General features: G+C 35.0%; 1 protein-coding gene across 1 annotated transcript; it reads right to left on the reverse strand.

Moving 5' to 3' along the window:
* Positions 1-19,204: 19,204 nt before the first annotated feature.
* Positions 19,205-20,253, reverse strand: LOC140878747 (serine/threonine-protein phosphatase 7 long form homolog). The gene is made up of 4 exons (XM_073282363.1): positions 20,017-20,253; positions 19,751-19,863; positions 19,584-19,671; positions 19,205-19,495 (listed from the first exon to the last, which is right to left on the reverse strand). Exons 1-4 carry the CDS (start codon positions 20,251-20,253, stop codon positions 19,262-19,264), a joined length of 672 nt encoding a protein of 223 aa, XP_073138464.1. The 3' UTR covers positions 19,205-19,261.
* Between the last annotated feature and the right edge of the window lie 6,985 nt (positions 20,254-27,238).

Raw genomic sequence — 27,238 nt, forward strand, 5'->3', positions numbered from 1 at the left:
AACATCCCTACATCATTCCCAATGAGTAGGATGTCATCAACATAAAGTACTAAGAATGTCACAGCATCCTTAACTACTTTCTTGTACACGCATGGTTCCTCCGGATTCTTGATGAAACCAAAATCTTTTATTGTTTCATCAAATTTCTGGTTCCAACTTCTTGATGCTTGTTTTAGACCATAAATTGATCTCTGAAGCTTGCATACCTTATGCTCGCTTCCCATGGATGTGTACCCCTCAGGCTGCTTCATATAGATTTCTTCCTTAATGTCTCCATTAAGAAAAGCAGTCTTCACATCCATTTGCCATATCTCATAGTCATACCATGCAACTATGGCAATAAGGATTCTTATGGACTTGAACATTGCAACTGGTGAAAAGGTTTCATCATAGTCAACTCCTTGTCTTTGAGTATAACCTTTTGCCACCAATCGCGCCTTGTAGGTCAATACCTTACCATCAGGCCCAAGCTTTCTCTTGTAGATCCATTTACACCCTATTGGAACAATTCCATCGGGAGGATCTACTAAAGACCAAACTTGGTTTGTATGCATCGAATCTATTTCCGACTGCATAGCTTCAAGCCATAAATTTGAATCCGCATCAGAAATTGCTTCCTTGAAGTTTCTTGGATCATATCCAACATCGGGTTCATCTTGATCCCCTTCAAGAAGAAGACCATATCGAATAGGAGGTCTAGAAGTCCTCTCGGATCTTCTAGGTACAGGCGTGTCTATCAATGGTTCCTGAGGTGTAGGATCGTTATTTTGTATTTCGGGTTCTTCTCGAATTTCTTCGAGTTCCATCATCTCGCCTTTCTTATCCAATAAGAACTCCTTCTCCAAGAAGGTGGCATTCCTTGAAACAAACACCTTTGTTTCAGCAGGATAATAGAAATAATATCCGATTGAATTCTTCGGATACCCTACAAAATAACATAAGCTGGATCGACTATCCAACTTATCTCCCACTGTTCGCTTCACGTAAGCAGGACATCCCCAAATCCTCAAGTACGAATACTTAGGAGCTTTGCCATTCCATAACTCGTATGGTGTTTTGTCCACTGCTTTAGTGTGGACGTTGTTCAACAACAATACCGCCGTTTCAAGCGCATAGCCCCAAAACGAAGGTGGAAGCTCAGTGAAGCTCATCATGGATCGAACCATGTCCAACAAAGTTCGATTACGACGCTCCGATACACCATTCAGATGTGGTGTCATAGGAGGAGTCCACTGAGAGAGAATCCCATTCTCTTTCAGATAGTCCAAAAACTTGGTACTTAAGTATTCTCCACCTCGATCTGATCGAAGTGCTTTAATACTTTTACCTAGCTTTTTTTCTACTTCAGCCTTGAATTCTTTGAACTTTTCAAACGCTTCAGACTTATATTTCATTAAATATAAATACCCATACCTCGAATAATCATCAGTAAAGGTAATGAAGTAGGTGTGGCCATATTGAGTACCAACTCTAAATGGACCACAAACATCTGTATGGATCAAATCCAACAGATTTTGACTACGCTCAGGTTTCCCCTTAAAAGGAGATTTAGTCATTTTCCCTTTTAGGCAGGATTCACAAGTAGGTAGAGAGTTAATATCAGACATATCAAACATGCCCTCTCCCACTAGCTTGTTCATCCTCCTTGAGGAAATATGACCTAGCCTAGCGTGCCAAAGGTTTGCCGGGTTTTGGCTATCGATTTTCCTTTTGTTTGTTGTTGCCGGTTTATCAACATAATTTATTGGAACGTCTTTTAGTTTTAAGTTGTATAGATCGTTTTCAAGTTGTCCATTTCCAATTAAACATTCATTCTTGTAAATATTGCAAATCCCATTCACAAAATTGCAAGAATAACCATCTCTATCAAGCATAGAAACAGAAATAATGTTTTTAATCAAATCCGGAACAAATAAAACATCTCTTAAAAGTAACTTAAAACCGTTCTGCAAAATTAAATAAACATCTCCTACAGCTTTAGCTTCAACTCTGGAACCATTTCCGAGCCTCAGCTGGGTCTCACCCATTCTAAGCCTGCGACTTCTTGTCATCACCTGCAAATCATTGCAAATGTGAGATCCACATCCGGTATCCAATACCCAAGAAGTAGTATTAAGTGAAACATTTATTTCAATATAGAACATACCCTTCGCAGTTCGCAACTGCTCTAGATATTCCTTGCAGTTACGCTTCCAATGACCGGGCTTCTTGCAGTAATGGCAAACATCCTTGGATTTTTCCATGTTTGAAGCCTTTGTCTTGTACTTCTTCTCGGGTTCGATTTTCTTGGGTGGGGCAGAACGTTTCTTACCCTTTGTACTTGGCCCCTTCTTAGCAGAAGAAGAGGAGCCCACCAAGAAAGCCGGTTTATCCTTATTTAATGTGGATTCATATGTCACAAGCATATTGACCATCTCTTCAAGGGAGGCCTCTATCTTCTTCATATTGAAATTCACCACAAATCCGTCAAACGAAGAAGGAAGAGACAGAAGTAGTAAGTCCACGTTGAGTTCATGCTCCAACACCAAATCAAGGGTTACCAACTTCTGTATGAGCCAAATCACTCGTACCCCATGATCACGGACTGAAATCCCTTCACGCATGCGACACGTCATTAGCTCCTTTACAGTAGCGAACCTTTCAGCCCTCGATTGAGCCCCAAAAAGTTCCTTGAGTTGTACGTGAATGTCAGCAGCATTCACGGTGTCCTCAAATTGCCTCTGGAGTTCATCAGACATCGAGGCTTGCATATAGCATTTGGTCTTGATATCATGGTCCCACCATGTATCAAGTTTGGCTAACTCTTCCGGACTTACGTCAGCTGGTGCTTCCTTCGGAGGAGATTTTTCTAACACGTAGAGCATCTTCTCCGAAGTCAAGACAATCTTCAACTTACGGAACCATTCCGTATAGTTTGCGCCAGTCAACTTATTTTGTTCGAGGATCGAGAAAAGTGGATTACGCGAATTCATCTTATGAAATACTGAAAAGAAACAGACAAATATCAGTGATTGTTTAAGCAATTTACTAAGACATAAAATAGGCGATATTTATTTTATGAATCTCACTCCCACTATTTTAACGATTTCACTACCCTCTAGTGAAAACGGGAAACTGTTTTCCTTAGTGAGAACATGGAGTCCAATTGACAATCTATGGTCCCGAATAATATCAGCCAACCATAATTTCAAAAGGTAGAGCCCAATTGCTTCCAAAGCAACCTCTATGTTTTTACCTCATGTCCAATAAGGGCCCAATAATATGACGCCGTTTATTGTGACATGTCAAGATGACCCATCAATATTAAGTTGTGATGGACGGTCTCCATGTGGATCCCCCAATAATATGAGCCGATCCCATGGGAGTTCCACCCAACATACAACATGTGTCGATCCAATGTACAGCTTTTCGACGAACGGGCCCCCCCAATAATATGAGCCGGACCGTATCCGCGGGTAGCATCTCATACATTGATCGTTGATGGAAGGTAGGAACATTTAAACAAATTTAAATTTCCTTTATTTATCTTGATATCAATTTTAAATCATATTTAAAATGAGGGATTTTAATTATAAAAATTTGTCTCATCATTTTTTAAAATTTTGTATGCTTGCCGGATTCACACAATTATGTCTAAAACATGCATACAACAATAATATCACATATTATATGGGATGATCGATTCCATTTCTAATCGACCCGTGGTTGCCAATCACGATTCTTAGTCCAATCCTAGGTAATATGCAGTATGCAATGCAATCCTATTACATTTGATTCCAATTTACATTTCTTCTGTCTTTATTGTCTGCTGGGCCCACCTCCATCTTCAAATCTTGATCTCCCACTAAATCTAATGTATTTACAATAAATAACAATGACAAGTAGGGGATATATTTTAAGGGGTGGGAACGGGCCATAAACCAAGCCCACTTTTATTACATATGACAATTCATATTGGGCCATAAACCAGGCCCATTAATAAAACCAACAACAATAAAAATAAATGTAAATTTCTAACATACACCAACAAAATTGGTCATGGCAATCGATCATCCTTATCCAATAACATTTAATTCAAAATTAATTTATTGGATAACATGCAATGGCAATTTAAATTTAAAAGGATAAAATCATATTTCATACATAAAATCTTATTTTATATACAAAATCATATTTTATCTTTTTATCAAATAAAATCATATTTTATCTATAAAATCCAATTTTATACATAAAATCATATTTTACTCAATATATCCATAAGATCATATCTTATCATCAATTGTACCAAATAGAGTCGGTAAACGAGTCAAAGCACAGTACTAGCATATAGAGTCTCAATGATGTTTCAAGTAGTAAGGACTAATGGTGTACAACCAAAACCGCGGACTATATCCACTCGATAAGTGATAACCACTTGGAAAGTTCGGATAGGGTAGTTCGATCATTCATCATATGAATATCCATTTGCATGCTTCGAACATCTCTATGTTCCTTACCAATGAAACGTGGTACTCCGCATCGCAAATGCTAGTCTCAAACTCGAGCGATCCTTATCCTTATTATCGGACGGCTCAATCGACTAGGAACAGTTTAGAATATACAGTGACTATAAGATGTGTTTCATGATAGACATCTCCATGTTCTACCACATCTTACATACACTATAGTATATTCAAGGTCTTTATCAAAACAACAATAGTATATCACAATATAACAATATGAAGAAAGATAAAGTCATTGCCATTAATAAAAGTGTAAATAATATTAAACAAAAGATTGTTTATACAAAGAGTCATCAAAGCCCTTAGCCACAAGTTGGCTCACCGGGCACCCACTCTTTCATCTTCATCAGTCTTGGGACACATAGACTTGGATAGAGAAACTCCATGACACATGGGTAGATGTCCTCTCTTGGACCCATCCATTGAAAACCTTTTCAATATGGTTTCGATGTAGGTTGCTTGAGTGAGTCCTATCATTCTCTTAGATCTATCTCTATAGATCTGTATCCCTAGAATATAGGATGCCTCACCCAAATCCTTCATCGAGAATCTACCTGATAACCATATCTTTGTTGACTGCAACATCCCTACGTCATTCCCAATGAGTAGGATGTCATCAACATAAAGTACTAAGAATGTCACAGCATCCTTAACTACTTTCTTGTACACGCACGGTTCCTCCGGGTTCTTGATGAAACCAAAATCTTTTATTGTTTCATCAAATTTCTGGTTCTAACTTCTTGATGCTTGTTTGAGACCATAGATTGATCTCTGAAGCTTGCATACCTTATGCTCGCTTTCTATGGATGTGTATCCCTCAGGCTGCGTCATATAGATCTCTTCCTTAATGTTTCCATTAAGAAATGCAGTCTTCACATCCATTTGCCATATCTCATAGTCATACCAAGCAGCTATGGCAATAAGGATTCTTATGGACTTGAACATTGCAACTGGTGAAAAGGTTTCATCATAGTCAACTCCTTGTCTTTGAGTGTAACCTTTTTCCACCAATCGTGCCTTGTAGGTCAATACCTTACCATCAGGCCCAAGCTTTCTCTTGTAGATCCATTTACACCCTATTGGAACAATTCCATCGGGAGGATCTACTAAAGACCAAACTTGGTTTGTATGCATCGAATCTATTTCCGACTGCATAGCTTCAAGCCATAAATTTGAATCCGCATCAGAAATTGCTTCCTTGAAGTTTCTTGGATCACATCCAACATCGGGTTCATCTTGATCCCCTTCAAGAAGAAGACCATATCGAATAGGAGGTCTAGAAGTCCTCTCGGATCTTCTAGGTATAGGCGTGTCCATCAATGGTTCCTGAGGTGTAGGATCATTATTTTGTATTTCGGGTTCTTCTCGAATTTCTTCGAGTTCCATCATCTCGCCTTTCTTATCCAATAAGAACTCCTTCTCCAAGAAGGTGGCATTCCTTGAAACAAACACCTTTGTTTCAACAGGATGATAGAAATAATATCCGATTGAATTCTTTGGATACCCTACAAAATAACATAAGGTGGATCGACTATCCAACTTATCTCCCACTGTCTGCTTCACGTAAGCAGGACATCCCCAAATCCTCAAGTACGAATACTTAGGAGCTTTGCCATTCCATAACTCGTATGGTGTTTTGTCCACTGCTTTAGTGTGGACATTATTCAACAACAATACCGCCGTTTCAAGCACGTAGCCCCAAAACGAAGGTGGAAGCTCAGTGAAGCTCATCATAGATCGAACCATGTCCAACAAAGTTCGATTACGACGCTCCGATACACCATTCAGCTGAGGTGTCATAGGAGGAGTCCACTGAGAGAGAATCCCATTCTCTTTCAGATAGTCCAAAAACTCGGTACTTAAGTATTCTCCACCTCGATCCGATCGAAGTGCTTTAATACTTTTACCTAGCTTGTTTTCTACTTCAGCCTTGAATTCTTTGAACTTTTCAAATGCTTCAGACTTATATTTCATTAAATATAAATACACATACCTTGAATAATCATCAGTAAAGGTAATGAAGTAGGTGTGGCCATATTGAGTACCAATTCTAAATGGACCACAAACGTCTGTATGGATCAAATCCAACAGATTTTGACTACGCTCAGGTTTCCCCTTTAAAGGAGATTTAGTCATTTTTCCTTTCAGGCAGGACTCACTAGTAGATAGAGAGTTAATATCAGACATATCAAACATGCCCTCTCCCACTAGCTTGTTCATCCTCCTTGAGGAAATATGACCTAGCCTAGCATGCCAAAGGTTTGCCGGGTTTTGACTATCGATTTTCCTTTTGTTTGTTGTTACCGGTTTATCAACATAATTTATTGGAACGTCTTTTAATTTTAAGTTATATAGATCATTTTCAAGTTGTCCATTTCCAATCAAACATTCATTCTTGTAAATATTGCAAATCCCATTCACAAAATTGCAAGAATAACCATCTCTATCAAGCATAGAAACAGAAATAATGTTTTTAATCAAATCTGGAACAAATAAAACATCTCTCAAAAGTAACTTAAAATCGTTCTGCAAAATTAAATAAACGTCTCCTACAGCTTTAGCTTCAACTCTAGAACCATTTCCGAGCCTCAGCTGGGTCTCACCCATTCTAAGCTTGCGACTTCTTGTCATCATCTGCAAATCATTGCAAATGTGAGATCCACATCCGGTATCCAATACCCAAGAAGTAGTATTAAGTGAAACATTTATTTCAATATAGAACATACCCTTCGCAGTTCGCAACTGCTCTAGATATTCCTTGCAGTTACGTTTCCAATGACCGGGTTTCTTGCAGTGATGGCAAACATCCTTGGATTTTTCCATGTTTGAAGCCTTTGTCTTGTACTTCTTCTCGGGTTCGGTTTTCTTGGGTGGGGCAGAACGTTTCTTACCCTTTGTACTTGGCCCCTTCTTAGCAGAAGAAGAGGAGCCCACCAAGAAAGCCGGTTTATCCTTCTTTAAAGTGGCTTCATATGTTACAAGCATATTGACCATCTCTTCAAGGGAGGCATCTATCTTGTTCATATTGAAATTCACCACAAATCCGTCAAACGAAGAAGGAAGAGATAGAAGTAATAAGTCCACGTTGAGTTCATGCTCCAACACCAAATCAAGCGTTACCAACTTCTGTATGAGCCAAATCACTCGTACCCCATGATCACGGACCGAAGTCCCTTCACGCATGCGACACGTCATTAGCTCTTTTACAGTATCGAACCTTTCAGCTCTCGATTGAGCCCCAAAAAGTTCTTTGAGTTGTACGTGAATGTCAGCATCATTCACGGTATCCTCAAATCGCCTCTGGAGTTCATCAGACATCGAGGCTTGCATATAGCATTTGGCCTTGATATCATGGTCCCACCATGTATCAAGTTTGGCCAACTCTTCCGGACTTATGTCAGCTGGTGCTTCCTTCGGAGGAGATTTTTCTAACACGTAGAGCATCTTCTCCGAGGTTAAGACAATCTTCAACTTACGGAACCATTCCGTATAGTTTGCGCCAGTCAGTTTATTTTGTTCGAGAATAGAGAATAGTGGATTGCGCGAATTCATCTTAATGAAATACTGAAAAGAAACAGACAATTATCAGTGATTGTTTAATTAATTTACTAAGACATAAAATAGGCGAAATTTATTTTATGAATCTCACTCCCACTATTTTAACGATTTCACTACCCTCTAGTGAAAACGGGAAACTATTTTCCTTAGTGGGAACATGGAGTCCAATTGACAAACTATGATCCCGAATAATATCAGCCAACCATAATTTTCAAAAGGTAGAGCCCAATTGCTTCCAAAGCAACCTCCACGTTTTTACCTCATGTCCAATAAGGGCCCAATAATATGACGCCGTTTATTGTGACATGTCAAGATGACCCATCAATATTAAGTTGTGATGGACGGTCGCCATGTGGATCCCCCAATAATATGAGCCGATCCCATGGGAGTTCCACCCAACTTACAACATGTGTCGATCCAATGTACAGCTTTCCGACGAACGAGCCCCCCAATAATATGAGCCGGACCGTATCCGCGGGTAGCATCTCATACATTGATCGTTGATGGAAGGTAGGAACATTTAAACAAATTTAAATTTCCTTTATTTATCTTGATATCAATTTTAAATCATATTTAAAATGAGGGATTTTAATTTTGAAAATTTGTCTCATTTTAAAAATTTGTATGCTTGCGGGATTCATACAATTTTGTCTAAAACATGCATACAACTATAATATCATATATTATATAGGATGATCGATTCCATTTCTAATCGACCCGTGGTTGCCAATCACGAGTCTAAGTCCAATCCTAGGTAATATGCAGGTATGCAATGCAATCCTATTACATTGAGCTTCCAATTTACATTTCTTCAGTCTTTATTGTCTGCTGGGCCCACCTCCGTCTTCAAATCTTCATCTCCCACTAAGTCTAATGTATTTACAATAAATAACCATGACAAGTAGGGGATACATTTTAAGGGGTGGGAACGGGCCATAAACCAGGCCCATTTTTATTACATATGACAATTCATATTGGGTCATAAACCAGGCCCATTAATAAATCCAATAACAATAAAAACAAATGTAAATTCCTAACATACACCTACAAAATTGGTCATGGCAATCGATCATCCTTATCCAATAATATTAAATTCAAAATTAATTTATTGGATAACATGCAATGACAATTAAATTTAAAAGGATAAAATCATATTCCATATATAAAATCTTATTTTACATACAAAATCATATTTTATCTTTTTATCAAATAAAATCATATTTTATATATAAAATCCAATTGCGCTGCGCTGCGCTGCCCTGGGCAGCGACCATCGCTGCCCCCCGGGCAGCGATCCAATCGCTGCCCGTGTTTTGCCCGGAAAAAAAAAATTTTATTTTAAAAAATTTATTTTGTTTCAAAAACCGAGGCTTAAAAATTTTTGTACAATCGATTAATTTAATCGCTTGATCTGAGAAACCTGGCTTTGATACCACTGTTGGATAACGGTGATCAGATCAATCAGAATTGATACCCGGTGCAGCGGAAGTTTAAAATTTTTTTATATGGAACGATTCCATAATGGGTATCAAAACTTTACGATTAAATTGTGCGTGTAAAAATTAAATAACAATTATAAATTTTTACCTCCAATCTCGAATCGAGATTATGGACACCAACAGATTACTCTGCTCTTGTTGTATATCCCAGGAACTGATGGACGAACTGTTTATCAATCAGGTCCACGAACAGAGATTTAATCCCTCTGATAGATTGCACTAAAAAATCTATCAGAAGTTTCTACGAAGAGAATTAACGAATTTGATCCGTTAAACCAGACTGCAAATTCAAAATTTACAGGCTGGATTTTCCCGACAGAGAGAGGGAGGGGGCGGCCACTTAGAGAAAACACAGCTAGGGTTTTCGAAAATATTTTGTGACCTCTGTTGTATAATTTCTGTACTGCAATAACTTATTTATAATGTGGGTTGCTAACAGCTTAGGGCCCATTAGTCATAAGTTCAAGCCTGACAAGCAAAGCCCGCATGTTCAGAAATTAATATAAAATTCATCGTGACTCAGATTGATAAACCAATTTCACCAATGTGTACAGAAACCATTTCTGCATCTTTTAAAGTCAAGATAAATTTTTCTGAATCCGAATTCAGTGGTTTCCAAAAATGCCCATCCCTATGTCATTTTAGGAAATCTTACTCCTCTACTCTTAAATAAGAAGTCCCACTTCTTTGTTCATTAAATTTAACTCTTTAAATTTAACTGTCTCAACGGGGATTAAAAATCCATTACTCTGTGTGACCCTCAATGGTTCAGGGATACAGCTAGCCGTGGGCTCACAACTCCTTGTGACTCGGAACAACAATTTCCGACTTGCCCATCGAATCATGGTATGAGCGCCTAGCAACATCGCCCCATGATTCCCTAGGTATCACTGATAGTGCCTGCAAGAACCAATAGATTTTGGTTAGCGTATAGTACGGTCCCTTCATCCATATATCCCGATCGAATCAACAACCATTGGTAAATCGAGAGTCGTTCGAGATTCGATAACTATGCAATACATCTTGAAGATCAAATAGTGACATCGCATGTGCTACTAAGAAACCATTTCTTAAAACACATCATGTACTCTGGCCAGAGATTCGTCACACTAATATCTCCTCAGATTGCATAGGATATCCACACTCGCAAGTATGTGGTGAATCCTTGACAACAAAGCATCGACTCCTATATGTGTTGTAACTGTACCCAATCCCGACACCTGATGACCCCAATAGAGTCGGTAAACGAGTCAAAGCACAGTACTAGCATATAGAGTCTCAATGATGTTTCAAGTAGTAAGGACTAATGGTGTACAACCAAACCGCGGACTTTATCCACTCGATAAGTGATAACCACTTGGAAAGTTCGGATAGGATAGTTCGATCATTCATCGTATGAATATCCATTTGCATGCTTTGAACATCTCTATGTTCCATACCAATGAAACGTGGTACTCGGCATCGCAAATGCTAGTCTCAATCTCGAGCGATCCTTATCCTTATTAACGGACGGATCAATCGACTAGGAACTGTTTAGAATATACAGTGACTATAAGATGTGTTTCATGATAGTCATCCCCATGCACTACCACATCTTACATACACTATAGTATATTCAAGGTCTTTATCAAAACAATAATATTATATCACAATATAACAATATGAAGAAAGATAAAATCATTGCCATTAATAAAAGTGTAAATTATATTAAACAAAAGATTGTTTATACAAAGAGTCATCAAAGCCCTTAGCCACAAGTTGGCTCACCGGGCACCCACTCTTTCAATTAGGCCAACAGCTATAGCTGTTAGCGAAGGCGGAACTTTATTTTCTTATACTTGTGGCAATGCAGATGGGTCGGGTTGTCGAGTTCATGAGTCTAAAGAGGAGTGTGCCTTATTGATGGTGCTGCCTCATATCCCTTTTGAGATCTGTCTTGTAAGGTCCAAAGTTCCACTAGTTCATTCACGATATTTTAAAATAATTTTTATGATTTTATGTATTTTATTTATGGAATTTAACAGTTATGAGATGATTATTCCTGATGTTTTAATGTTGCAAATTAGTTTAATATTTTCAGGTTGAGATTAATTCTGGACTGAGGAACAAGACTAGACATCGAACGAGGTTAAGAAAATATTTTATGTTTATTTTAAGTTTAAAGTTGGTGCAATGTTAGTTTAATATTTGTGAGATAAAATTTTAAAAGTCGGTGTTTGCGACTAATGGGCCGACTTCCAAGCCCATCAGTTATAAACTGAGTAGGCGTAAAATTCTTTCCCCTTTTTCTCTCTTAGCCACCGCCTACTCCATCTTCCCTCTCCCTTACCTTGTTCAAAATTGTACCAAGGAATAAGAAAGCTTCCCAATCTCGTTCGTGCAAGACTAGGATTGTTACCAAAGTGCTGATTATCCCCAACCTACAATGATCAGACAAGTTTTAAAAGCTTTTGAAACCACCATTCAATATATATGTATTTTGATATAAAAATATGCATGTTGATGTGTATATGTAATTCCCTTGCATGGATTTTAAGAACATGATGTAGATTCATGAAGCGTGAATCTTTTTTGCTATTTTGGTGTAAATTTTATTGAGATTTATGGCTTGAGATGTGTTAAATTTAAAATTTTGGTGAGTGCGTATTTTTTCTCAAACGATGTCGAATGGGATCGAAACGAAGATTTGGGAATTAAATTATGGTCAAGTCGCACCAGCTTGACCTGGTTAGAAACCCCAGGCAGATCGCCTCGTGCTGGGAGATATATTTTTTGCACCCTGGCGCGAGCTTGCGCTGGGGCGGAAAAAATTTCCGCCTTGGCGAGTCGAGTTATGTCCTGAAATTTTCAGTATGCATTTTTCAAGTTCTAAATTCATTTTTATGATATTTTAAGGTATCTTAAGTATTTTTAAGAGTTCCTATGAAAAAAAATCAGTTTTGATGTCTAGAACTGAAAGAATGACTCACGTAGATTGGTTTAGCTACGTATTACATTTAGATGCTATATCTCTTCACGAAAGCTATATTATCTATGAAAAACATGAATTCTTATGAAATGTTAGAGGCACGCTTGATTTTATTTCATCTTAGCATGAATGATTTTAAGCAAGAAAGATTTAAAGAGCATGAATTGATGAAAAAGTTTATGATGAGAAAATATGACGAAGTTTATTATTATGATGATGCATGATAAAGTATTTTAGATGTTGTATGAGTTCTTGTGGTAGCAGTACGTGATTGGTACTCGATGATGAGTTTCGGAGGGGCCCTTCCAAAGAATGAATGTGTGCATATTAGCCAAGGCCAGTATGGATGGTACATAGATGGTGCACATATTAGCTAAGGCTAGTATGGATGCTACATCTATATTCTTGTTGTATACCGACGTGATCACGGGAACTCCATGTACTCATAAGATGTTATTGCCACATTTGCATGTATTCCATCACGATTAATGAAGAGTTTTTTACGCCATGATCTTTAATGCATTATGTTATGTTATGTTAATTCAAGCCAATGCATTACATTTATTATGTATGAATATGTATCTTTATGCTTGTTGAGTCTTTAGACTCACTATACTTGAATGGTGCAGGTAATGATAAAGTTAATGGTGTTATTGATGAGTATGTTGAGAGATATTAAGCTGAGTAGACAGTCAGACGGGAAAAGGATGCACAAGCGCGCTGTAAGAAGAACTTTTTATGTTGTGCATCTTTTAAGTTTGTTTGAAGAGAAAACAATTTTTTACTTTTAAATATTTTGCATGTTGGCAAAACTTTGATGAAAAATATTTTATTACAGTTTTTGGTTGCACAGTTACTCTTTTAATGTAAGTTTTTATTTTTCACATTTTCTTTAAGTTTTAAAAAATGTAGGTTTAGTAGCGTCCTAGAATTTTTGGGATGTTACAAGTCTTATCTTTTCCCTACTGTCGGCCCTATCCTCGGTAGAGACAGTTTTATCTGTTAAGATCTGGTGTCCCTATTTTACAGCCACATAGCCAACCAGAGCAGTCAGTGCAACGTCAGCAGTTTGACATACCAGAGCTTATCAGGAGGTCACTCATCCTAGTACTACTCTCACTCTTGCATACTTAACCCAACAAATATAGAATTTGATAACATTTAGAGACTATCGTTTGGAGAAAATTTTTGAAATAGAAAAAATAAATCTCTATTTTAGAGAATAAAGAATGGAAATATGGATATTCGGTTTGGAGTTGGTCTTAGAAAATGTATTAGTTGTTTTCATATCAATGATATTCTTGAAAGAAAGAATATATGTGTATAAATGTATAAATATTCCATAAATTCCAAATCTTCATTTTTCTATGTCGGTTGTGGCCTCTCTTAATTGATTTATCGGTAAATCCCATTAAATTCCTAAATCTAAACATATTTTTTATTTCAGTCCCCATGTCAGAACTTTTGTGTTCTAGCTCGGTGACAAATCTGACTTATTTGTTTGAACTCCTTTTAGCCCTAAAATTACCACAATAGCCTTCACTAAATTTGAAAATTCACACTATACCAGCAATCTCACAAGAGTGACACGGGTTTTCCTTCTTCCTACATCTATTTCTTCCTCATGGAGTAAATTATTCTCTCTCCTCCATTCATATACGATTGACACGCGTACGTATCACTCGGAAAAATCGGACATTGTGGAGGAATTTGTTTTCTCTCTGCATACGATCTTCCCATCATTATCACCATCTCGTTGAAGCCCCAAAGTTTGAATTTTCAATTAATTTCAGAAATGGAATCTATGGTTGGAAATTCTAATATTTTATCTCTCAATAGTTATCAAAATTGGGTTGCGCTATGAATTTTCTAAATGCAACTCTAGAACCTTATTTCTTCAGTAATTGATTTTGATAGTGCCTCAATTAAAATATCTTGACTTTTAGTATTCTACACAAATTTAGATTAGTTTGTCGATCTCACCTCTAATTTCTCTTTGTTGACATGAAAAATAATTTTTCATATGCTTAATCATTGTGAATAAGTTTTTCTCTATTTTAATTGTGTTTTTGTCATCCAAACAAACATTTAATAATTTTTCTTATAAAAACTTTGGTTCATGGAGGAGCATTTTTAGCCATATTTTGTAACTTTTTTTTAAAATCTTGTCAACTAAAAAAGGTTCAAAATATAGTTTTATGAGTATCTTTAATACAACAATGCGGTACTTGTTGAACTTGGATCTTATATGAACAAAAAATGATGGTAGAATATGTTTTTCAAGAATCAGGCACAATTGAATTCAATTTGGGTGTTATCATAGTACTAAGTTGTGCTATTTACTTCCAATTTAAAATAAAGTAAAAACAAAATCAATGTGAATCATTTTTGAATGCACAACACAATCCATAATTTTGTTGTTTTCAAAATTTGGGATGATCTTTCAAATATAATTATAAAAAGCAAGATAATACACAAGACAACTGTAATGAGGGTTTTTTTTATTTTTAGTGTAAATTAAATAATAAATTTTAAAAATAATGTAAAATTAAAAAAATTTTACAAATATTGTAAAACTCCAAATCTGACAGCGGACTTTCATTCCCACGTAGGCATCGTCCTCCGCCACGAGGCGCGGACTCTGCCAAATAGGCATCGTCCGCGCCCCGTGGCAGAGGACGCTGCCTTGTTGGCAGCGTCCTCCGCCACAGGGCGCGGACGCTGCCTAGTTGGCAGCAGCGTCCGCGCCCCGTGGCGGAGGACGCTGCTGCCAACTAGGCAGCGTCTTGACGCTGCCTAGTTGGCCTGTTAATTAAATAAAACGCGTATTTAACGCGTAATAAATTTTTAAATATATTATATAACGCGTATTCAACGCGTAATAAATTTTTAAATATTAATTATAACGCGTAAAGAATTAATTTAACGCGTAAAGAATAATTCTACGCGTAATTGTATTACTATATATATGTTCACAAATGTTATTCGGATATCACTCATACAAATATTAAACTCTTTAAAATTTTCTCTTTCCTTTTATCCGTTTTTCATTTTTATTTCAAAAAAATATATCGAGAATGGAAAACATTGATATATTTTTATATTTTGGTGGTCATATTATTGTGGATAGTGGATCGATTGTGTATAGTATTCCTTATACTAGACCGATGCGAGTTCTACGTACCATTACTTTGTCCGAGTTGGTTGAAGCTGTGCATCAAATATTGAGGATTGATCCAACTACTTTTACCCTCAAATTGTCAACGAAATATTCTTTTATGGAAAATTCATCTTGGCATGAAATTCAAGTCAATCTTGTCGATGACAACGCTTTAGAGTTTATGATGCAATCTCCCAATATACGTATATTGCATTTGTACGTGGAAGCAAACCAAATTGACCATCACGTTGGTCATGTCGACCAAGAATCGGATATTTTACACGTCACCGAAGGAATGGACAACATGTATCTTTATCCTGAAAGTGGATCGTGGGATCAATATATCACCGGCACATCAGAACCTGATCCTGCAAGTTTGCCGGAAAGTACACGTATTTGGGAACAAAATTATGGTGAAGCAAATTGGAATTCAGAAATTCAAAACTTTGTGCCACGTGTTGATGATCCTAGGAGTGAAAACGAAGATGTCCAGATAAGCGATACAGAGCCAGAGATGTCATACGGGGAGTCTGAGGAAGAAGATGATGACGATGTTGAAGATGTGAATGATGATGTACATGTGAATATCCATGCAAATACTGATGAGGGAACATCATCTCGTCCACCACCTCGTCAGAAATTACAGAGGCAAGATGTTCCTTTCTTTTCTACCACTTCTGATATGCCATCTTTTTTTAATACATATTTTGGAGAAGAGATTCCTGATTCTATTGGCGTACCTCATGACATGCGGACAAGATACTATAATGAGGAGAGAGGAGAACTATGTGTAAACATGGTTTTCAAGGATAAAAAAGATCTGATTGCATCTGTGAAGGATTATTTGGTCAGAGTTTCTAGGCGTGAATATCTTGTTGTTGAGAGCACATGCATTTTGTGGAAAATTCAATGCAAAAATGATTCTTCCACCGTCAGATGTCGTTGGGGTCTTCGCGCATCTTTCAAGGAGAAAACAGGTTATTGGAAAATAACCAGATATGGTGGGCCTCATACATGTATATCAACCAACGTCGGCATAGATCATCACAACTTGAATAGTGATATGGTTGCACATACACTATTGGAAATTGTACGATGTGATCCTTCGTACGAGATTAAATATATAATAGAGAGTGTGAAAGATAAATATGGATATCAAATCTCGTTTACGAAGGCGTGGCGGAGTCTGAAACGTGCAGTGGAAATTGTTTATGAAACTTGGGAGAGCTCTGTTCAATTACTGCCAAAATATATGCGTGCTCTTTGCAAATACAATATTGGAACAATTGTCGACTTGAAGCATCTCAGAAACAATGAAGAAATAAAAACATTGAACTATTGTTTTTGGGCATTCAAGCCGTGTACTAATGGATTTCGACACTGTCGAAAAATCATTAGTGTCGACGGTACACATTTGTACACAAAGTACAAACACAAAATGTTGATCGCTGTCACTCTCGATGCTAACAATCAAGTTCTACCATTGGCTTTTGCAATTGTCGATGAAGAAACGTCTGATTCCTGGAAGTGGTTTTTGGAAAATGTTGGACGGCATGTTGTATGTGGCGAAAATGGTGTGTGTCTAATATCTGATAGGCACAAGGGAATCGTGCGAGCCGTTGAAGATCTACCCTATTTCAAACCTCCACAAGGTATGCATCGTTTTTGTTTGTGGCACGTGTGCTCAAATTTTAATTTCAGGTTCAAAGATGTGCATTTGAAAGATTTGTGGTGGGAAGCAGGTAGTCAACATCAAATTTGTAAATTTGATGCAACAATGGAGGCAATTAAGAACAAAAATATTTTGGCACACAGATATTTGGATGGAGTATCAAAGGAAAAATGGAGTATGGCCCATGAAGGAGGTTGGCGTCGTGGAGTGATGACGACCAACATGTCCGAGTGCTTAAACAGTGTGTTAAAGGGAGCTCGTAGACTGCCTATATCTGCAATAGTACACTTGACCCTTCTGAGATGTGTCCAATACTTCATTGAACGTGTGACAAAAGGTCAACGTATGGTTCAAGAAAATCAATTGTGGTCGGATTATGCACGGCGAAAGTATGAGGAATGGGCAAAGAAATCTAGTGAACATCGTGTTGTTAAATATGATGTACGATCACAAACTGCTCAGGTTGCAACCGGAGGAAGACCAAGTCGCGGCCAACACATGCAAGTGGTGAGAATATCAACAACAGATTGTTCATGTGGTAAATGGACAATTTTCGGCATCCCGTGTTCTCATGCTATTTGCACCGCTAAATGGCACTCGTTAGATCCCACGACACTTGTGCAGTCATGGTACAATATATCGGAGTACCTCGCAACGTATGAAGGAAGATTTGAACCTCTTGCAGATGAAAGATATTGGGATCGTCCTACCTTTGAGTTGCAACACAACCCAGTTAGACGTGAAAGAAGAAGAGCAGGTAGGGATACAACGACTCGACTAAGAAACGAGATGGACATGCCGATAGCGAGAGAGAGACAACAACGAAGAACTAACAGGTATAAACTTTGAAAATTTAATTTGTTCCTAAAAATATGTCTTGTAATATATTTTAATTTGTATATGTTTTTTTTTTAGGAGTATCAGATGAACGTGGACAATTGATTGCTTGACGAAAAATGTATAACAAATAAATGTTTGTTGGTAGCATATGCGTTTTTATAATTGTGTCATATAATGTATGCATTGAATAAGATATGTATTTGATATTGGTTAAATGCATTGATCTATTACACTAATAGCATTTTTCTTCATATTTGTTTTAATCAACTTAATAAAGTATTTAAAATAATTGTGGTGTAATAAAAAAAATCATACGGAAAGGAAAAAAAATCACATGCATAACTAATTATCAATTACTATAACAAAAAAAAATTATTATTGTTCATGACAATTGCAGTTATACAAATGACCACCGGTACCACAAGCAGGTGGTCTACGTCTACGTTGTCCTCTACGCACAACAGGAGCATCAACAATTTCTTCACTCCTCTCTTGTTGCTCATCTGAATAACTAGGAAATATTACAGGTGATGGAACGTTTCTTTCAGGAGCCAGAATATTGCGTTGACCAGTATTAAGCAGATCTATAAAACTTTGGATATTTTCACAAAATGGAGTATGATAACCGGCATCAACATATGAACCAGATGGTCCTGCACCGTAAAATCCACCGAATGGTCCGGTATTGTACAACCCACTAGATGGCCCTGCGTTGTCGAACCCACCAGATGGACCCGCGTTGTAGAACCCACCAGATGGACCCGCGTTGTAGAACTCACCAGATGGACGAGGAGGAACAAACCCTGATGATGACTGCTGCGAATCAGAGGATGACACACTAAAATTTTTTGGAATATTACTGTGTCTGCCAATATCTAAATTCGGTTGATATGGCCTAAAACCAAGCCCAGTTACTGCAGGCGATATAAATCGTACAGTAATGCGATCATACCATGGAAAGTAATCATCATCGACTTCGCTAGATCTTCTGTAGCGTTCTCCTCGGGCAACATTACTCAATTTTCCATTCCAAAGAATAATTGCATCTTTATGATACTCTCTTCAATCTGTGTTGCGATGACCTGTTCTATTAACATTGTGTAGGTTATCGTTGTCAAGTGCAGGCCTAGGAATAGATTGTCGCATTTTGAACTGCCTCAAGACCCGATCAGGACGATGCATCTCCACAATATCAAAACAAATCAGAGGACAAACACATCTCCAGATTCTATTATCGTATGTACTAATGATCGCTTTAACATCAACATCTTTCTTGTTGTAAACTATCCAATTAAACTGCATAATAATAATAATAAAATCATTTTTAATTAATAAATAGAAATTAATATAATTGCTGAAAAATTTCAATAATCCAATAACACACCTCGGCATTAGTCATACGATCGAAGCAATCCCTTATAATTCTAACAGCGTGCGTTGGTGAATGAGTGTAACTAAACACATTTGACCACCTACAATAAAAAAAGATTATTAAAATTATTACAAAATGAATTTGTAATTTATAAAAAGCTAATATTTTTCAAATATTACCGTGCACCATAAGGAGCATATGGAATATCTTCCTCGAATTCATTTTGAGGCACAGTCAGAGATAATCCATTTATATCAGGATTAACAAATGTAATCCTGCTCCATGCCCATACCTGCCATCAGTAATAAATTAAATTATAAATTATTATAACGTGATATTAGATGCACTTAAAAATTTATACATGTAGGATAAATAGAGGCCCGGATATTATAGCTTTTCTTATCCGTGTTGCATTGCATAACTCACGATATAGGAATGCTAGAACTGCACTTCCCCAACTATAAGATCTGATGCGTTCAATATCCCGAAGTAGTTGCAAAAAAATCAATTTAACAGATCCTCCTTGATAATCTGGAACCATGATTCCTCCAATAATCATTAATGCTACACAACGGGTATATTTTACGACATCTATTTCTGGACTATTATCATCGATATGTGCAGCCATGCAATGCTCATATAAAGCGGTCATCGATAAGTGACCACCTTTGAAATGCGACATCAGTGGCGTAAATCCCAATAAATCCAAACATATATGCTGTCACTCTTCAACTTTGCGTGAAACATCTATACCAATTACAGGCTCACCATCAATAGGTAGACCCCAAATAATGAAATATCCTGTAAAGTGATGGTTGCTTCACCACATCTAAAATGAAAGGTATGTGTTTCACGTCGCCATCGTTCAACCAAAGCAGTAATTAAATGATTATCATATTGCCGAGATCCACACAACAAAACACCATAAAACCCCATATTATTTAAATATGCAATCACACGACTGTGCAGACCATGCTCATTAAATAACTGCCAAATCAAATTATCGGATCGTTTGACTCGAACTATGTCATCAATTGTTATTGTGGAAACTTCTGACGACATATGTGTGGCTTGTAAATATAGCACACTGGAATCTATTGGCCCTCGATTTGTTGTCATCCTGACAAATATACTAACAATTATATAATGCAAACCAATAAACACATATTATAAAATTACATGGTTTACAAAACATAAAAATAAAATAAAATAAAATATAATAAATTTTAATATATGCATATAACAATATATGTCTATATATTGCACATTTTTAATATAATAACGATAACAATAAATTATATATATATATATATATATATAAATAATATATATATATATATACATACATATATTATATATATATACGTACATATATTATATATATACATATATTATATATATATATACATACGTAATATTATATAGTATATCAATAATACAATAATATCACCACATGCATATATATCTAATATAATAACAACCACAATAATAAAGTTTATATATATATTTTTTAGTATTTTAATATATATATATATATATATATATATAATTCTATATTTATGTATATTATAAGATTAAAATAATAATAATAACAACACTTAACGTAACATAACTATTTTTATTATTAATACATTTAATTTTTATTATATTAATATAATATATTTAATTAAAAAAATAAGAAATTTGAAATATATACTAAAACAGATTATTAAAATAAACTCAAAAAATCAAAATAATGCTTAAAAAAATTCTGAAAAATAATTCATACCTTCAAATGGTTTTTTTAGTACCTGCGACCAATAATTAAACATATTTCAATTATAGTAACTCAATTAAACCAAAACACCCAAATTAAAAAATCATAATCTCGAATTTACCTTAATTTTGAAATAGAGCTCCAACCAACCAAAATATCTTTTTGCTAGTTTGAACAACGATAGGCGGTGATGGAAGATGTGAAAATGCTCCGCCTGTGGTCGGACGATGTTTTCAATACGGCGAAGAAAACTCAAAAAATTGGTGTAAAAAAAAACCTCTCGTTGTAAGGATTCCGAAACTACTCTCGGATTTGTAATTGGAGGAACGATTCTGGAGAAATCTAATGTTAAAGAAACAAAAAATTGAAGGAGAGAAGAAGGAGAGAAAAGCCGATGATTTCTGCAGAAAAATCAAACTCTCCGTAATGAATAATTGAGCATAATAATGGAGAGGCTGCTGCGTGGCGTGGGGTTGTGCCACGCACGCAGCATCCGCTTCAAATGTTGGCGGATGGTGCTACGTGTACGGAGTATCCGCTGTCAGATTTGGAGTTTTACGGTATTTGTAAAAAAATTTTAATTTTACATTATTTTTGAAATTTATTATTTAATTTACACTAAAAATAAAAAAAAAACCCCTGTAATGAAGTACATATAATCCAATATTCGGCACAATATTGGAAATATTGGGAAATCTACATCAACATGTGACTAGGAACTTATGATAACCTAGCTATGAATATAAGATTTAATACTAAATCAATATATGTTTCACTACTTCATGTTTGTGACTGTATAAATATGTGCATGATTTTAATTTTCTCGTGATTTGTGATTTTACTAACATTAATGTAAATCATTAACGAGAAAATGAGTACACAAATCGACATATTTGGTATCCGGCCATATGCAATAAGTAGTATTTATTGTGGTCTGTAGTACGAAAGTATGACACTAGAATAAGATTTATAAATTTTCATTTTCATACAAAATTTTGTCAAACATTAACAATGAGCATAAAAATGATTTATGTTTTAAACCATTAACTAGAAACACAAACTTAAATTACCTTTCTAAATGGTACTAATGACCCATTTAGAATGGTGATCCATGGAGCTCCAATATTTGATTTTAGTACCTAATTTAAGTTTGCTTCATATTCAATTTGATATTCGAGACTTAATTGTATCAAATCATGCCTCGTGTTGGGAAAGAATCAAGTTTACCATCTCGATAACTCCCCTTCTTAGTAGTCTAAAAATCTGATTAGAGTGCTCAATTTCGGCAATATTTTACAACAAATTTGTACCTGGTTAAAGTTATGTGCATACCTAGTTAAAGAATGTGAAATTATATCAAAGATATCGAGTCACTTATATTATTTGACATTAAATTTCGAAATCCAAAAAATCAATTACCAACTTATTGGCGATATTGACCAGTACAAATATCAATTTATGTGTTCTCCAACATCTCAAAGGCTCAAACGAGTACCATATCAACATTATCTTCGGACTAAATTAATGATCATGTGTTTTCTTGTGTTTTAATCTTGTTGATGATCCCATGTAAGATTGAATAAGGTCAATTTTAAGGTGAACCTCTACTCTCAAAAAAAAAAAAAAAAGGTGAACCTCCATAATTTCAACTTTTCCTTGATCGAAGTTTGCAACTTGCTGTAATTAGGTATATATTATCAAATTTTTGATACTTAATTCCATCAATTAAGCACCATAACACATAGACGGATCCAGAAATTAGAGTTAGGAGAGGCTTGAATTTAATGTAATAAATTATATATTATTATCATAAAATTTTTAAAAAAAATTTATATACAATATATTTGAAACGCATTTGATAATTTTATGAATTTAGGCTTTATTGTAATATGACAGTAAATACAATTTAAATTTTTTTCCAACCCACATGCATAATTTATTTTGATCAAGCATTATAATTGATCAAAACTAAAAAATTAAATTTTCATTATTTAAGAATTACGATTTTTAACTAAGTTCATGAAAATTCTTATTTTTTGTTTATATTTGTATCACACAACGCTTAAAATATTTTAAAATTAATCTAAAACAAAGAGATTTTGTGTGTGTATTTAAGATTTAAGAGACCAAAATCATGAAAGTAATTTTTTTTACTGAAATTTCAAAGAAACAATGTTTGTATTATAAATTAAAAATTTTACAATATTATTAATTAATTATTTATATATATATATATATATTAAATAAATTTGGGGTGGGCTATAACCCGGCCACCATAGCCCCAATGTAAATCCGTGTCTGCCATAACACATATTGTTTCGTGTGAATAGTTGAGACTAATTGAGAAAATTATGATGTAAAAAAACAGAGCACAAATTTTATAAAAATACTATATATTTTTCAATTTCAAGTATATTAATGGAAGAATTGAGTACTTAATGTTCATATATTAGGTATTACTATCGAAAGTTGTGATCACATCCGATTACCTTCATATTTGGGGGACGAAATCCTCTGCTACACTTGATGTTACAAACCGTGATACACTTTGCTAAAAACAATTTCGTTTGCACAAATTATTAAAAATTAAATTCATTAAACAACATGGATGAACAAAATATAATTAATCATTGATAAAATTTTCGATTCACCTATTTTTTCAATTAAAATAGGCAATAAATTGTGTCTCAATCACGATAAATGAGTAAAACAATTTATTGATGATTTTTTTAATTGAAAAAATAGGTGAATCGAAAATTTTATCAATGATTAATTATATTTTGTTCATCCATATTGTTTAATGAATTTAATTTTTAATAATTTGTGCAAACGAGGTTGTTTTTAGCAAAGTGTAGCACGGTTTGTAGCACCAAGTGTAACAGAGGATTTCGTCCCAATATTTGGTATGTACCACACTTAGTGATATTAATTAAGATTGAGAATCACCAAGTGACTTATCGCACAAGAACATCATTGTTGGTAAATCAATGTTTCATGCACTATCTTATAAGTAGAGTAAGGATATATACTTATATAGTTCAATGTGCTACGAATTCATATAGTTGTGATCTACATCTATGGCCAAGGCCTACTATTGCTTGATTAGATGTTTTCTTGTGTTTTGTACTTGTTGATGATTTCTCTTAAGATTGAATAAGGTCAATTTCAAGGTGAACCTCCATAGTTTGAACTATTCTTTGATCTAAGTACGCAACTTATTGTAATGAGGTACATATATTATCAAATTTTCGGCACTTAATTCCATAAATTATGCACTATATGACATATTATCCGATATGAATATTTAGAACTAATTTGGAAAATCATGTTGTTAAAAAAAAAGAAACACAATCTATTACCTATTTAAAAGAGTGAATAAAAGGGCAAAATTTTACGATTGTGAATTAACAATTTTGCCCTATCATTCTGCGTTTTTAAAACTCCTAATAGACATACGTGGACAAAAAAAGGAAATATATATAAAGCATGATATGTTTTCACATGGATATAAAAGTCAATATATAATGAGTTTAAAAAAAAAATTCAATATATGATGAGTTTAAAAAAAAAAAAGAGTCAATATATGATAATGTATATAAAGCATGATATGTTTTTACATGGATATAAAAGCCAATATATGATGAGTTTAAAAAAAAAAATCAATATATGATATTTGAATTGCTAGATATTTGTCGTACATTAGATGGACCAAAATCAATACCAAGAACAAAGTTTCTGCTATTGCTTGCGGCGAGATCTAGAATTACTGTAACCTCAACATACCAAGAACAACGAATTTCTATTGCACAAATGCCCACTGGCCACCTATTCACACCGAACAATCTCACATCCTTGAAAATTTCGTCCAAAAACAAAATTACAGATTTTGATGGGTCGAAAGCCATCACTTTTCTCTTCCAAAAGGTTTTAAGACCTCGTTTTTCTTCCAAAAAATTGGTCCGCACGTCGTATGGGGATTTTGCTCATTATTCAGAATTTTTTTCCTTCCAAAATATATGTGCGCACATCGTATTGGGGTTTTGCATCATTCTTATTGTAGCATCAGTTACCTTTAGGATTTACAATCATTCTCTTACATATGTGTTTTCAGTTTAAAATGTTAACATTGTTTTGCACCTTTTTCTTGTAAATTACTGGTCATGGTCTCCGATGCTGAATTCCTCACGATTGTTATCTTAACTATTTGTTTTTAGTTTAATCTCTAGAATTTGTCTACAAGCTCAATGTTCTGCAAGATTACTGCTTCGATCCAGAATTGATATTTGATGCTCATGATGTTGATTTGATTTCCTGCCCTTCAACTGTGTCGTGCAACTAGCACGAAATTTGTGTTATCTTAGTCTTTTGTGAATCTCTAAACTTTCGTGAGGAGCTTGATTGATTATTTTTCATATTTTCCTCACATCTCACTTTTGATGATACTTACACATTGCATAGCTTCATCTACCAGGAAATAAACATGCCAACCTCATGAGAAAGTTTCCTGTGAAAGCCTTTCTGTGCCTATGAATTCATTTAAAAGTGTTTTAACTGATAAATAGAAAGAAAGTTGATATTAGAACTAGCAAAGTTAAATGATGTGTGCTAATTTTTTTTTTGTTTTTTTGTTTTTGATATTTTCTCTTCTCATGTTAGCATCTTTTTTATTCTTATTGTTAAAACCATAAGGCATGATTAACTTGGATTGATTGTTCTGCTTCTCACTTTGAAGGGTAAACGGTTGAACTTTCTGTGGATATCAGATAACTATGTAAATAGCTCTATCATGTGTTTTTTTGGTATAATAAATGAGCTATTCAAAGATTCTTTTTTCTAAAGTAAGCTTAACCAATTGTCGCTATGAACTCTATTGGCCAATACATTTGCACCAAATTCCTATAACCAACTGTTTATTTGCTTAAAATTCAGGGAGACGGTCAGTTTTGCTCTTTTTGGTAAATTTCATGAAAGGTGCAATCACCTGTGCATCAAGGTGATATGTCATTATTTGGGATAAAGACCTTTTTCCCATTGCTTGGATAAATATGGGGCATTGTCACACTAAGTGTTCCCATGGTCCAGACTCCCGACTAATTTCTTTTTGTTATCTATGAATTTTCTCATTAAATTCTGTTTTCGTCTGTTTACGCTCTTACTGCATTTGTTTCTCATTAAATTATGGTCTTGAATTCCTTGTTTTCTTAACTTTTTCTCATGTTTTTATCTGATCAAAATGCGATTATATATCTCTCGTTACAGATTGTTGTTCAATGACAGTAGTGTTATGGCTCTCGATGATATGCATGGAAATTCTCCATCTCAAGGTCTATTTCTACAAGTTAGAATGTATCACATATATTTTAGAATAATCATTGTTTTATGGTATTTTATTCGATTTCTAAATTATGTTAATTTCAGGAGCATTGGTAGGAAGTACCCCAGAATCCATAAATTTTGTCGGAAATTCTCCATCCCCGGGTATATTTTTTGGCAGGTTATGATGGATCTCATATGTTGTATAGTTATTTTTTAGTCAAACTTCTCAACTATATAATTTTTAGGAGCATCTATAGGAATTACCCCAGAAGCAATGAATTCGGTTTCAAATTATTCAAAGCTGCAGATTGAAAAACTTCGTCAACGTATTCAGAATGCATCGGAGTCAAGGAATTTTTATATAACAAATAAACAAATAATAATAGTATTTAAATTAGCATGTTCCATAGTTTTGTTAACATTTATTTCATTTCATTGTAATTTATTTTTTTGAGATTATATGATATTATATGTTCATAGCTTACGTTTCAATGTCAAGTTATTAACTTTATCGACAGTGTTTTACTCGAGGGGAATAGTTTCTCATTTGTCGGTTGTATGCAAACAAATTCAACGTCCCAAGGTATCATATTGA

This window comes from Henckelia pumila, chromosome 2, assembly GCF_033568475.1.
Source record: "Henckelia pumila isolate YLH828 chromosome 2, ASM3356847v2, whole genome shotgun sequence".
NCBI lineage: Eukaryota > Viridiplantae > Streptophyta > Magnoliopsida > Lamiales > Gesneriaceae > Henckelia > Henckelia pumila.